This window comes from Nansenia antarctica (assembly GCF_963989245.1).
Source record: "Nansenia antarctica genome assembly, contig: SCAFFOLD_233, whole genome shotgun sequence".
NCBI classification, from domain to species: domain Eukaryota; kingdom Metazoa; phylum Chordata; class Actinopteri; order Argentiniformes; family Microstomatidae; genus Nansenia; species Nansenia antarctica.
Window position 1 is genome coordinate 2,501 of NW_027662677.1, and position 14,856 is coordinate 17,356.

Below are 14,856 nucleotides of genomic sequence, written 5' to 3' on the forward strand. Positions count from 1 at the left end.
TTAGCAACGTCTCTTAACAACAAGCCTTGTCCGTTCGCAAACACGTCCCCCTCCCAAACACGTCCCCCTCCCAAACACGTCCCCCTCCCAAACGCGTCCCCCTTCCCTTGCTCCAACACAGACGGATTGTTCCGCCACCAAACCAAAGGCGGACTAACTAACTTCACTGAGATATCTAGCTGGTTAGCTAGACAACCAACTGTGTGGGATTTACACATTATTTACACATTGAGGAGTGCATGTCAACACTTTTCATTATTTTAATTCAGTCGAATATTGAAGAGAGGCCCGCTATGTGGCGTGATGATGGCGCCCTCATGTGGTTATAAATGAGGCCCAAGGAGTTGGCTGCATCCAGCAGGTGGCAGTAGAACAACGGTAAGGATGCAAACTGCCGTTAAACCCTAAAGAAGAAGAAGAAGAAGAAGAAGAAGAATATTTCCTTCCCGGAAGTAAACTGTGGATATTCAGATTATATGTTAGATATATATGTTATATATCTTAGTGTGAGAAAAGGAAAAAGGTTTATTAGGTCAAAGTGTTTCACTTCACCTTGTTGGATCAACTCAGACTAACGCTCCGTAATAACAACAGCATATCTCTGCTCTACGCTCCGATCCTCTGTGGTAAAGAACCTTAACCCTGAGCCGTTTAGACCGGTGATGTTAACTACAGGCATATAGATCTATATATATATATATATATGTATGTTAGGGTTTAATATGATCTATATATATATGTATGTTAGGGTTTAATATGATCTATATATTTAGGGTTTAATATGATCTATATGAGACGGTGATGTTAACTACAGGCATACAGCCTCATCTACATTGAAACGACTGGACTCAGTTTATAGACTAAAGGGCTAGGGTTAGATAGACTCAGAATAACCAGAATAACCAGAATAACCCTACGGCTGGCCCTCTCTTTCTCTGAGGCGCAGTGACCACTGGACCTAACCCTGGAACCCTAACCCTAACCCCATCTGTGGCAACAAGCTTCCTCCTGATATCTCATCTTTATTGGACTGGAGTCTTTATGTGACCAGATCTAACAGTTGGCTTTCTCTCCGGGTTCCGTATGCGCGTTCAGACCCAAACCCTGGAACACTCTGCAGCAAACTCTCCTCTGGAGGTCCTCCCCTCTGCCTCCACCTGGAGGTCCTCCCCTCTGCCTCCACCTGCCAACTCCTGCTGCAAAGACTGTCTTCTACCGATTGTTTTTATTTTTTAATTTTTTTATTTTTAATCCTGTCTTGCTCACTGTTCTATTGTACACTCGACGTCACTGTAAATGAGGGTGACCTCAGTGCCTATCGAGTTTTAAATAAAGGTTTGAAATGAAATCCTAGAATGGAGAATTGTGTCAATTTCCACTCGCAGCTGGCCTCCGTCATGGAGGTGTTGGCCAACGCTGCTGTGGCCGAGATCTGCAGGCTGGTGGACGACGGATACGCCGAGCTGCGGCTGGAGATACACAGGACCCAGACAGAGAACCTGTCCCTGAAGAGGACCCTGGAGATGTCCCGGACCCAGGCAGAGAACATGTCCCTGAAGAAGACCCTGGAGATGTCCCGGACCCAGACAGAGAACATGTCCCTGAAGACCCTGGAGATGTCCCGGACCCAGACAGAGAACATGTCCCTGAAGAAGACCCTGGAGATGTCCCGGACCCAGGCAGAGAACATGGCTCTGAAGACCCTGGAGATGTCCCGGACCCAGGCAGAGAACATGGCTCTGAAGACCCTGGAGATGTCCCGGACCCAGACAGAGAACATGTCCCTGAAGAAGACCCTGGAGATGTCCCGGACCCAGACAGAGAACATGTCCCTGAAGACCCTGGAGATGTCCCGGACCCAGGCAGAGAACATGTCCCTGAAGAGGACCCTGCGACTGAGAGAGCTTCCCTCGCTAGGAGACACTGTCAACAAAAGCATCTGTGCCGCCGCGACAGGTAAACTACTATGTTGAAGTCGGACATTGATACAGATGTGTTCATCTGTCACACCCTCCTCTTCCTCTGTCAAACCCTCCTAACCCTCTTCCTCTTCCTCTGTCAAACCCTCCTAACCCTAACCCTCTTCCTCTTCCTCTGTCAAACCCTCCTAACCCTAACCCTAACCCTCTTCCTCTTCCTCTGTCAAACCCTCCTAACCCTAACCCTCTTCCTCTTCCTCTGTCAAACCCTCCTAACCCTAACCCTAACCCTCTTCCTCTTCCTCTGTCAAACCCTCCTAACCCTAACCCTCTTCCTCTTCCTCTGTCAAACCCTCCTAACCCTAACCCTAACCCTCTTCCTCTTCCTCTGTCAAACCCTCCTAACCCTAACCCTAACCCTCTTCCTCTTCCTCTGTCAAACCCTCCTAACCCTAACCCTAACCCTCTTCCTCTGTCAAACCCTCCTAACCCTAACCCTAACCCTCTCCCTCTTCCTCTGTCAAACCCTCCTAACCCTCTTCCTCTTCCTCTTCCTCTGTCAAACCCTCCTAACCCTAACCCTAACCCTAACCCTCTTCCTCTGTCAAACCCTCCTAACCCTCTTCCTCTTCCTCAGCAGCAGATCCTGTCAGAGGACACCCTGCTGCTCCTGGAGGCTCCATGCTTCTGGGGGACTTGGGCTGTAACTTCTCCCCTGTAAGTAACATGTCCGTTACCCTAACCTAGTTATTTATATTGGCAATGTCTGGAATAATTGAGGATATATATATATGATATACTGATATTTACTGATAATAAGCGACTTACAAGAAATACATTTGACTAACTAAGTAAATAACTAAATCTATATCAGTGTATCATATATAGTTGATATCAGATTTAGTTATTTACTTAGTTAGTCAAATGTATTTCTTGTAAGTCGCTTTAGATAAAGGCGTCTGCTAAATGTCTAAATGTGTAAATGTGTAAATGTGATGAATATATATATATATATATGTAATGAATATACAGTGAGGTGATTCTGTCAGTCTGTCAGATCGTCCACAGTGATCCTGGAGTCGTTCTTATCAAGGAGGAGAAGGTTGAAGAGGACCTGAGAGGCTGTAACACACAGGACAGGAAGGGTAAGTCAGAGTTAGAGTTAGGGTTAGGGTGAATCTGATGCTCCATTAAGTAAAGCATGTTTGTTTATGGTGATCTTCTTTATTATATTTCTTGTCCACAGTCGTGGCGTCTCAGTGTCACTTTGCTGATAGTGAAACAGACCTGAACGTAGAGCCAGCTGAGGTGTTTGAGGGGCTGCGGGACATCACACTGCCCAACCCTGGGGACCCCCAGCCAGGAGCCAGACTCAACGCTGGGGACCCCCAGCCAGGAGCCAGACTCAACGCTGGGGACCCCCAGCCAGGAGCCAGACTCAACCCTGGGGACCCCCAGCCAGGAGCCAGACTCAACCCTGGGGACCCCCAGCCAGGAGCCAGACTCTCAGACACCGCAGGCCAGACCTGCCTTCTGTATGGCCCTGACCCTAGCAATAGAGGTGGAGTCCGTCAGTCCTGCTCTTATTCTGACCCTTCTGTGGGGAAACCGGCCAAGTCTCTTCCTGCAGAGCTGCCTTTGATCCAGAGTGGCATGGACAGCAGCCTGTCTTCCCTGGCCTCGTTGGATTGGAAACTGGAGGCCGGAGGATCCGGGGACGGGTTTCACTCCGCCTGGGCCAAAGGGAAGACGTTCGGGGTGTGCCAGGCCGGGGGGGAGCAGATGGGCGACGACTGCACTACCCTCTGTTCCCACGGCGACCTGCTGGGAGAGGGGGACTCAACAGAGTGCCACAAGAGCCGATCAGAGTCCTCGTTTGAGGAACTCTTCTCCCCGCCAGAGGAGGCGGGCCCAGTGGCCGGGATAGCCATGCACCAAGACGGCGGAGGGGAGGGGCTGCCCTCGTACCCGTACCCCGGCGGGGGGGGCTACAGCAGCCTGGCACACACGGCTCAGCGCAGGACCCTCCCGGAGAGACGGCTCCACTGCCAGCCGTGTGGGAGGCTGTTCACCAACTACAGAGACCTCGTAGTCCACCAGAGGTCCCACGCAGGGACCAGACTGTTCAGCTGCGCCCAGTGCAGGAAGCAGTTCCTGCACCTGCATCAGCTCAAGACACACCAGCGGGTCCACAGCGGGGAGAAGCCCTTCAGCTGCGCCCAGTGTGGCAAACGCTTCTCTCAGTCCAGCCACATCAAGAGGCACATGAGCGTCCACACGGGGGAGAAGCGCTACACCTGCGGCCTGTGTGGGAAGAGGTTCTCCCAGGCCTGCAGCCTGAAGGTGCACCAGAGCGTGCACACCGGGGAGCGGCCGTTCAGCTGCACGCAGTGCGGGAAGAGCTTCTCTGTACTGGGGAACCTGGTCCGGCACCAGAGTGTCCACATCAGGAAGTAGGACGGATGTACGGTGTCTTTCACATTACCTGGGTTCAATGCTCTGTCTGTGTGTCTGCCGAATGACTTAAATGTAATGTGGACTTATGGGGCTTTTCCACTAGAGGGCTGACCCGGGTCAGCCCGGGCTGGCCTGCTTCTTTGGCGCTTTTCCATTTGTCGGCCTGGGTCGGGTCGGGTCGGGTCGCTTCTTTAGCTACCCATCGAGGGCAGGAACCTTTTTTGAGACCCGGAACCTTTTTGCCAGGCTGCGTGTGACGTGTGACGCTGCACACCGTTGATTGGTCAATGGAAATCGTCATCCCATGTTCATAGATTTCTTCGCTAACCGCCATCTTTAAATACCACATTCGCTCTTGGAAAATGTCACTACAGTTTCTGTAATAGCTTATTAATAAAGATTCGAAAAATTATGCTGACCATCGTATTATCTTAGTTTAATGTCATTTCAATGCATCATAGAACTTTTATTTACAACAAGCATAACACAAAAATCGCTATTATGCACCGTCTTTGCCCGTGAATAACACCGGCTGTGGAGGTGGTACAAACACAATACTCCTTTGCTAACTTCACCATCTGTCTACGGTCATTTTGAGCCCTTAACCACCGCGCTGACACCCCGAGAAGATATGCTTTTAACCGTAAACTCAATGAACCGGGAGTTCACCCGCTGCTGCTCGCAGCACCGCGCCAGCTGGATGAAACTCCCGTTGACAGCGGGGGGGAGAGAAACGTTTTACCAGGGAATTCGCTCCGCGCTGTGTCGACCGTGATGAGAGTGTCGTATCGACACCATTCAAATGGTTTTGGATTCCCTGTCCTCTCCCCTATCCGGACACGTTTGAATTGTTATCCTAACCCACGGTAAATCACAGTTATTAACCCGCAAAGGGTGCCTCCGGGCACCGTGTTTGTCCGTGAATAACACGACACACAATGATACTACAGTTCATAAAGCAGACAAGTGAAGGTGTAACGGAGTAGAAAGGTCATGTTCAATTATAGCTAAAATAGGTATAAACTGCGCCCTCTAGGGGTTTAATGACGTGGTATATCCGGGGTGTGTCCGTGACCCGGATGCTGTGTTTGGAGGTGCAGCGTTCGCCTTTGACAATACGAAGTTTGCAAGCAGACGCTAGCTAGGACAAGCTAAATAGCCCGGAAGCGACGACGTCTCGGTGACTGGACGACAGGAAGCAGCACGACGACGACGACGACGTTGAACCACCGACATGGAAGTCATTTAGACACTTTTCTCCAAAGCGACTTACAATTTGTACATTTGTCTAAGTGAATCAACTACACAGCAGTCATCAATAAATGAACGTGAGCCATCCAGCTGAGAGTGATTCATGAAAAGATACACCCCGTCACAAAGGCAGTGGTTTTAAGGGTTCAAAAACATGACTTTATTATGTGTACATAGCTTCCTCTCTCTCTTTCTCTTTCTCTCCAAAAAACCACGGTTAATGATATACCACATGCCGAGGGAAAGGCATACGATAGCTTCAAGTTCCTCCATGTTGCTATTGTTGTGGCTGTGTTGTGTCTCGTGAAAATATACGTCGCCACCATGGCGCGCTTTTATGACGCGTAACTCCGCCTACTATCGCCTACTATCGCCTACTCCTCCTACTCGTTCCTGGTCTGTTGTGTATAGTGGAAAACCAGAACTGTTCAAAAGCGTGCCGAAGCGTGCCGACCCGAACCGAGCCGGGCCGATAGTGGAAAAGCGCCATTAGTGTATCACTGTCAAATGATATCTTGATGTAGAGATGCTTCTTGGTGTGATGTGAAATATTAAAAACCTTTCCTCGAAATTAAATGAAGCATTCTAGAAGAATCAATAACTGTTTATATGAAGAGAGATGCGCCAGTCAGCTGGGGGAAAACCAGAGTTTTTTTTTAACAACAATTGACGTCATCAGAAAGCGACACACACGGAACGTCACGAAGAAAGATTTCCAACACAAAGCTGGTTAGCTGGAATAAAGCACCGCTCGGTCATTGTGGTCAATATTAGGCCGTTTGTACATTATATATATGATATATATATGTAAACTGTAGTAAATCAGGTTAACTTTGGTACATCGTGCAGAGATCATGGCGGTAATGGCGGACGTCGTCGGTTTCCAGGCGCAGATCGCTCAGATCATCGAGGTTCTGGCGAACTCAGCCGTGGTGCAAATCTGCAGGCTGGTGGACGACGGATACACCGCGCTGCGCTCCCAGATGGACCAGGAGAGACACGAGAGAGACCAGGAGAGACACGAGAGAGACCAGGAGAGAGAGGGGAGAGGGTTAGGGATGGACCAGGAGAGACAGGAGAGAGGGTTAGGGATGGACCAGGAGAGAGAGGGGAGAGGGTTAGGGATGGACCAGGAGAGAGAGGGGAGAGGGTTAGGGATGGACCAGGGGAGACAGGAGAGAGGGTTAGGGATGGACCAGGGGAGACAGGAGAGAGGGTTAGGGATGGACCAGGAGAGGCTCTGCGGGGAGGAGAACGACGTCCTACGACGAAAACTACGCGAGATGGAGATGAAGATGCGCATCTATGAACGGAGGCTCAGGAGACGAGACCTCCTCCGCCTGCGCCGGGACCAGTTCAGACCGCCGGGAGGTATGATGACCCTAACCCTAACCCTGACCCTGACCCTAACCCTAACCCTACTGGTTAACCCTGACCCTAACCCTAACGGTTAACCCTAACCCTAACCCTACTGGTTAACCCTAACCCTACTGGTTAACCCTGACCCTAACCCTACTGGTTAACCCTAACCCTGACCCTACTGGTTAACCCTAACCCTAACCCTAACGGTTAACCCTGACCCTAACCCTACTGGTTAACCCTGACCCTAACCCTACTGGTTAACCCTGACCCTAACCCTACTGGTTAACCCTAACCCTAACCCTACTGGTTAACCCTCACCCTAACCCTACTGGTTAACCCTGACCCTAACCCTACTGGTTAACCCTCACCCTAACCCTACTGGTTAACCCTAACCCTAACCCTAACGGTTAACCCTGACCCTAACCCTACTGGTTAACCCTGACCCTAACCCTACTGGTTAACCCTGACCCTAACCCTACTGGTTAACCCTAACCCTAACCCTACCCCTACTGGTTAACCCTGACCCTAACCCTACTGGTTAACCCTGACCCTAACCCTACTGGTTAACCCTCACCCTAACCCTAACGGTTAACCCTAACCCTAACCCTACTGGTTAACCCTAACTCTACTGGTTAACCCTCACCCTAACCCTAACCCTACTGGTTAACCCTGACCCTAACCCTACTGGTTAACCCTAACCCTAACCCTAACGGTTAACCCTAACCCTACTGGTTAACCCTACTGCAGCGAGGACGGTGTCGATGGTCCCTACAATGAACCTGCTGTGCTTCAACATTTCAGCCCTGTCAGTTGGCGCGGTAGATGTGGTGGTCAATGAGGCGGGCTATGTTGGAGGACCCGCAGAGACGGACACCCCACTATTGCACATCCTACCACAGGTAAAACTTTGACAAAGCTGAAGGTCAACGGTATAGATATGATTCACACTAAATCGGCTTTATATTTCTAGGAAGTGAAAGCTGTATTGCCGCTGGTAAAGAAGGAGAGAGTGGATTGTGACCTGGACTTCAAAGTAGAATTGAACATCAGGGCAGACGGGAGTGTAGGTAAGTGAAAACCCTAACCCGAAGTTAGGATAGTTAGGGATATATAGGCCCAATCCCGATTCTCTTTTCTACCACTTCGGCTCGTTTTGGAGTCACTCGCTTTTGGAGCCAAGGCCTCCGAACAGAGCCACAAGCCGTAGTGGTTCCCTTAAGAAATGGGACAACCCTTCACGACTGAAACGTCATTCGCGTCATCGCGATTCATTCACAACTTGAATGAACTTGAACGCTATCAATCGATCAAACAAGTCATCAAATAAAAAAGAACAATGCTTCATTATCAGACCATGACAGAATAAGCTCTAACCTGTAAGAAACATGTGCTCCTATCCTGCTGCACTGATTTAGGACAACAGTGCAACAACTTCGCTGCTGAACTTTAGTTACATTTACGGCGTCATATGTCATCAAAGGGAAACATGGAAAAATGCATGACTTACAGATTTAATTTTATGACGTTACGAAATCCGATGTGACAGGAACGCTGGAGAAACAGCCGCTGTCCACTGCATTAGTTAACTACATATATAATAGTAATAACAACTGCTTGGATTAGATTGCCGGTTGTTTTGGTATAATAACAACTATATAGCGTCATATACCACCAAGGGGGGGAAATTCGCGCCTATCATAATTTATTTCTAAATAAACATGATTGTACATCTCTGAAATGGAAATCGCGCTGTGCTTGACACTTCCATGGGACTGGCGTCGGGGCAGCGGAACACGGTGACTGTCAGCCTGTGACAAACGTGCAGATATGAGTGCTCCGGTCTGTCCTGCTGGCTCCGGTGTCCTGGCCTCTGTCCTGAGCGCGCTGGACTGTGGAACTTTCTATGTTAAGCATTTTGTTATGCTTGTTATAAAGAAAAGGTCTATAATGCATTGAAATGACATTAGTAGCCTACATCAGACATTAGACATCAGACATGGAAATATGTCAATGCGCGGCTGTCATGCACAAATCAGCTTGTAACGTTAGACACACAGCACATCGGCATAATAGCGGTTTGTTGTTGTTGTGCTTGTTATAAAGAAAAGGTCTATAATGCATTTAAATGAATGATACAACCCATTCATAATATTACATAATAACAACTGCTCGGATAGGATTGCGGGTTGTTTTGGTTTAATACGTGCCATAGCTGTAAATAAAACATGGACATAGGTCATGCGCGTCTATCATGCACACATCAGCCTAACGTTAGATAGACATATTTAATGTGAAGTTATCTATCATCATCCGCTGTCAAACGCCACAGGTAATCTTTTATTTCTAAACAGGAATGTACATCTCGATGTGAATCGCGCTCCTTATATTATTATAGAATATATTATATTATGGGAAGGCTGTGCTTGACGCTTCCATGGGGCGCTCCTGCATAGGCACAATAGCGGCATAATAGCGATCTTTTTGTGTTATGCTTGTTGTAAAGAAAAGGTCTATAATACATTGAAATGACATTAAACTAAGATAATACGATGGTTATCATATTTTTTCAAGTCTTTAATTACAAGTAATTCCAGAAAAAGTAAATGACATTTCAGGCTCGCTTCCGTATTACGAGAGCGAAAAGAACATTTCTGTAGATGTTTCGCAATGCATGCCGGAAGGGAGTCTCATGGCTCCGAATCGAACGAGGGTCAATATTTTCTCCGTTTGGAGCCATGGAAAACCCTAACCCTAACCCTAACCCTAAATGAGTAATGAATTGGGACGCCACTACGGCTACACGTGAACGCGCAAAAGGGAGATTAGGGTTGAAAACGGAGCCAGAGTGGTGAATCGGGATTGGGCCGTAGTCTAACTCTGCATGTAACAAGACTTCTCACCTCTTCTCTACATGACAGAAGCTGTGGAGCCCAACGCTGAAACAGGCAGCAGTGAGAGGCGGCACACACCCGACACGCCGCACACGTTACCTAGCGAAGCCACGCTGGGTTTCACGGAGCCGCCGACCGTCAGTGAAAGTCTGGACGTCCTCAAGCTGGAGAGACAGACGGAGGGTGCCGACCCGAGGCCCGCGGACCCGTCAGACACAGAGCCCAGCGCAGAACTACTCAACAACCTGGGCCTGGAGCTGGCTCTGATGCAGGAGAGGGTCAGCCAGCTGGGGCCTCCGTTCCTCCAGACAGGCTCACACCCAGACACGGAGCATCCGTCTTGTTCCTACTCGACACAGGCCGACATCGGGAGCCCTTCCAGGCTGTTCCCCTGCAGCGCCCATGAGATGGGGGGCTTCCCCGTGCCCTTTGACATGACTGTGAACCCCAACCCCGCCTCCCTGCCCCAGAGAAAGGAGGCCATGGTGTGTAACTTCTGCGGCCGCGTCTTCCTCAGCGTCATGAGCCTGGAGCTGCACCAGCGCGTCCACACGGGCCAGAGGCCCTACAGCTGCCTGCACTGTGGCAAAGCCTTCGCCCAGCCCAACAACCTCAGAGTGCACCTGCTCATCCACTCTGGGGAGCGGCGCTACCTGTGCTCAGTGTGCGGCAAGAGCTTCATCTCCTCTAGTCACCTGAAGAGACACAGAACTGTTCACACCCAGGAGAAGCCCTACACCTGCGCCCTCTGTGGGCAGTCCTTCAGCCAGCTCTGCAGCGTGCGCAGACACAGACAGCAGTCACGCTGTGGGCTGTAGACACACAGACAGCAGTCACGCTGGGGACAGCCTCTTGGTGAACAGTGCCTCTCAGTTAACTCTATGCCTGTCGAAAAGTCTTGTATGAATTGTGTTGTAGACATATGTATCTGTTTGGTAGTGATTCATCTAGCTATAATAAAAAATACTAATAATCTTGATGTAGGGTTAATGCATCAAACATTTAGTCTCTGAAGATATCTTGAGAGTTTGAGAAGTATGGCTAATACATCCTGATTGATATTTAATGTACATTTATTGGACGTTTGTATTATTGTTAAATCTTTGTCCCATAGATGCACAACAAAATGATTCTATCAGGATCATATTGTTACTGGTCATAATGCTACTGGTCATAATGTTACTGGTCATAATGTTACTGGTCATAATGTTACTGGTCATAATGTTACTGATCATAATGTTACGGACACAGGTCTCAATGGTAAAAAGCCATGTTGGACAGTGATAGAAGAGGATTCCAGCTGGCTATACAGGATTATATGTAGCTAAAATTACCCTAATGTTGTCCCACAATATGCCAGAAAAGGTTTGCATTTCTACTATCTCCAGGTTGACTCACAGCTGCTTGTGCCTACAGTTAAAACAGGAGGGAGACGGGGTTAACCCTGACCCTTTACATTCTGGGCTGTGTGTGTTCATTTGACTGACAGCCTTAAGACACCATCATCATTTCTTACCACGACTCAGCTTGTTGCCCTGTTGTAGTTAGTAACATTTGGTTGAATATATTGATTGAGGATATTATGCAAGAAAATGTGTAATAAAATTCCAAGAAATGTCACATGGATTATTGAAGTCTCATGAGAATTACATATTCTAAGTATAATGGACTGCAGACAGGAAGAGCATTTACGGCAAATATCCGTCGCCCCGTCAATAAGTATGGAGTAATAGCTGGCTTTTTAGATTTTTTCCAGCTGTCTCTCCCTCTCCATGTCATAAATTCCCAATATGAATCTGAATCATGCAAAAACAGTACCCTTTATAATTAAAAAGTATAGTCAAACATTATTTTCTATGTCTTCATTGTTAGGCCATGAGGACTGTGTGGAACACTATATTCAAACAAATTATTATAATGATGCTGTGAATGGGTTAATAGGTAGCCTACTGTACATACCTAGCACATGCCTTGTCTGAGGTAGAACAGTCTGGAAGCTTGCCCCCAGTCCTGTTAATGAGCCCATGTAGCGTTGGAAACTGTGTGAAAGGCAGCTCCTCCTTTGCGATGTAATATGCTGCGTGCATGATATTGATCATTTTCACGCGGAGGGTGTCGTCCATCTTCTGAACCCCCTCAGGCTCCAGGCTAACCCTAACCCCCTCAGGCTCCAGGCTAACCCTAACCCCCTCAGGCTCCAGGCTAACCCTAACCCCCTCAGGCTCCAGGCTAACCCTAACCCCCTCAGGCTCCAGGCTAACCCTAACCCCCTCAGGCTCCAGGCTAACCCTAACCCCCTCAGGCTCCAGGCTAACCCTAACCCTCCAGGCTCCAGGCTAACCCTAACCCCCTCAGGCTCCAGGCTAACCCTAACCCCCTCAGGCTCCAGGCTAACCCTAACCCCCTCAGGCTCCAGGCTAACCCTAACCCTCCAGGCTCCAGGCTAACCCTAACCCTCCAGGCTCCAGGCTAACCCTAACCCTCCAGGCTCCAGGCTAACCCTAACCCCCTCAGGCTCCAGGCTAACCCTAACCCCCTCAGGCTCCAGGCTAACCCTAACCCCCTCAGGCTCCAGGCTAACCCTAACCCTCCAGGCTCCAGGCTAACCCTAACCCTCCAGGCTCCAGGCTAACCCTAACCCTCCAGGCTCCAGGCTAACCCTAACCCCCTCAGGCTCCAGGCTAACCCTAACCCCCTCAGGCTCCAGGCTAACCCTAACCCCCTCAGGCTCCAGGCTAACCCTAACCCCCTCAGGCTCCAGGCTAACCCTAACCCCCTCAGGCTCCAGGCTAACCCTAACCCCCTCAGGCTCCAGGCTAACCCTAACCCTCCAGGCTAACCCTAACCCTCCAGGCTCCAGGCTAAACCTAACCCTCCAGGCTCACTGGCAGCAGTCATAGCTAGCACCATGGGACTTTAACGTGTCATATCGGAACGCTGCGGTCCCAATATATAAAGAGGATGTGCTGAAATATGAATGAACATATTTTTTAATTACTAGCTAACTACGTACATTGTACATTTATCTTTTCAACTATTCATTTTTATTACACAACCCTATATATCATTCAATATTAATAGCAAATGGGAACATTGATCAATTCATAGTGAGCCAGCTGACGTTACCAGTCAGCCAGACCATTCACACAACCAGCGTCTAGCGGGCGAGAGTAGACGGGGCTCCGCTACAAGTCACAACCAGAGGTTGAGGAGGAGACATCTTCTAATCAAAATCCGCTGGCTACAATGAATGAATGAATGGTCTTTATTGTCATTACTATAGTACAGGTACCAAACAACGAAATTTGGGAGGGGTGGCTCCCCTGGTGCTAAGAAAAAAAAAAAAAAAAAAAAAAGGGAAAGGAGCTGGTTTACATAAATAAAGGCTATGTACACTATCCACTATACTATACTGTACAGATAAGACGACTAGGTTTGTCATATTGCACATAGTGTTATTGCACATTCATTTAAAGTGTCGCAGTTTGCAGGCTTGAAATGTACACATTTGTGCCTCAGCACTAAACCTGATTTTTCAATCCAGCAGCTGCCATCAATCCGTCCAGACTGTCCAGGGCCCAGAACCTAGGTCTTTGCTGTGTTCAGGGCCTGGATGGCCCTGGGGTAGAAGCTGAGCTTCAGTCTGTTTGTCCTTGCGGCCATTGTCCTGTACCGCCTGTTCGAGGGCAGCCGGGCAAAGTGTTCGTACCCAGGGTGGGATGGGTCTCTGGAGATCTTGGAGGCCTTCCTGAGGCAGCGTGTGTTGTACAGCTCTTCCAGAGAGGGGAGGGGGGCGCCGGTGATCTTCTGGGCTGTTCTCACGACTCTCTGTAGCGCATTTCTCTCTGCGGCTGTGCAGCTGGAGAACCAGTTGCAGATGCAGTAGGTGAGGTGGTAGGCCAGCTGGTCGGCGCAGTCCCTCAGCACCCGTCCCAGGACGCCATCCGGCCCTGAGGCTTTCCTGGGGTCCACCGCCTTCAGCACGCGTCTCACTTCATGCTCTGTGAGGGTGAGGCTGCTGAGAGCTGGAGAGAGTGGTGTTTGTGTTGTGGTTACCTCCGTTCGCCCCTCGTCGAACCGGGCGTAGAAGGAGTTCAGCTTTTCCTGCAGCAGGGGGTCGTCCTCTGCGGCTGTGAGCCTGTTGGCTCTGAAGTTTGTCATGTGCTGAACCCCCTGCCACACCCGCCTGGAGTCGTTGCTCAGGAAGCATTCCTCAATCTTCTCTCTGTGGTCTGCCTTGGCCTCCCGGATGCCGCGCTTTAGGTTAGCCCTGGTGGTGCTGTACAGCAGTGTGCCCTTCCCTGCGAAGGCGTTGTCCCTCTCATTGATCAGTTTTTGGACCTTCCCAGTCATCCATGGCTTCGTGTTGGGGTAGACCCGGACCCGTTTGTCCACGGTGATTGAGTTGGTGCAGTTCACTATGTGGTTCAGAACCGACGACGTGAACTGTTCCAGGTCCTCATGCTCATATTCCTGCCATGAGGTGTCATTCAGGCAGTTCTGCAGTGGAGCGGACCCTGCTGGCCAGGTTTGGGAATTAGATATTAAGTAACGTTACAATAATATATTTTGTAAGAGGAATGAATATGTAATGTAATATGAAATAGTATATTTATTTGTATTGTGAAAGCTGCTGTGTTCTTGTCAATTTAATAATTAATAATTTTGCCATTTAGCAGACGCTTTTAATCCAAAGCGACTTACAATTACGAATTACAGGGACATTCCCCCTGGAGTAACTGAGGGCTAAGTGCCTTACTCAAGGGCACACTAGTAGTGGTGTGGTTTCAGGCGGGATTTGAACTCACAACCTTCCGATCACAAGTCCAACTCACTATCCACTAGACTAGACCACCAGGCCATTTCATCCACTGACACTGGTTTTGCATCTTGTTGTGTATCATACTCCGCCAGGCCAGGCGAGGGCGCTAACCCTAACCCTCACCCAGAGAGCTGCCGAAGCTCCGCCAGGCCAG

General features: G+C 49.3%; 1 protein-coding gene across 1 annotated transcript; it reads left to right on the forward strand.

Annotated features, from left to right (window-relative positions):
* Positions 1-6,490: 6,490 nt before the first annotated feature.
* Positions 6,491-10,698, forward strand: LOC308175520 (uncharacterized protein; the record flags this gene model as incomplete). The annotated part of the gene is made up of 5 exons (XM_080551175.1): positions 6,491-6,634; positions 6,815-6,998; positions 7,791-7,888; positions 7,960-8,056; positions 9,908-10,698. 5 exons carry the CDS (start codon positions 6,491-6,493, stop codon positions 10,696-10,698), a joined length of 1,314 nt encoding a protein of 437 aa, XP_080407301.1.
* Between the last annotated feature and the right edge of the window lie 4,158 nt (positions 10,699-14,856).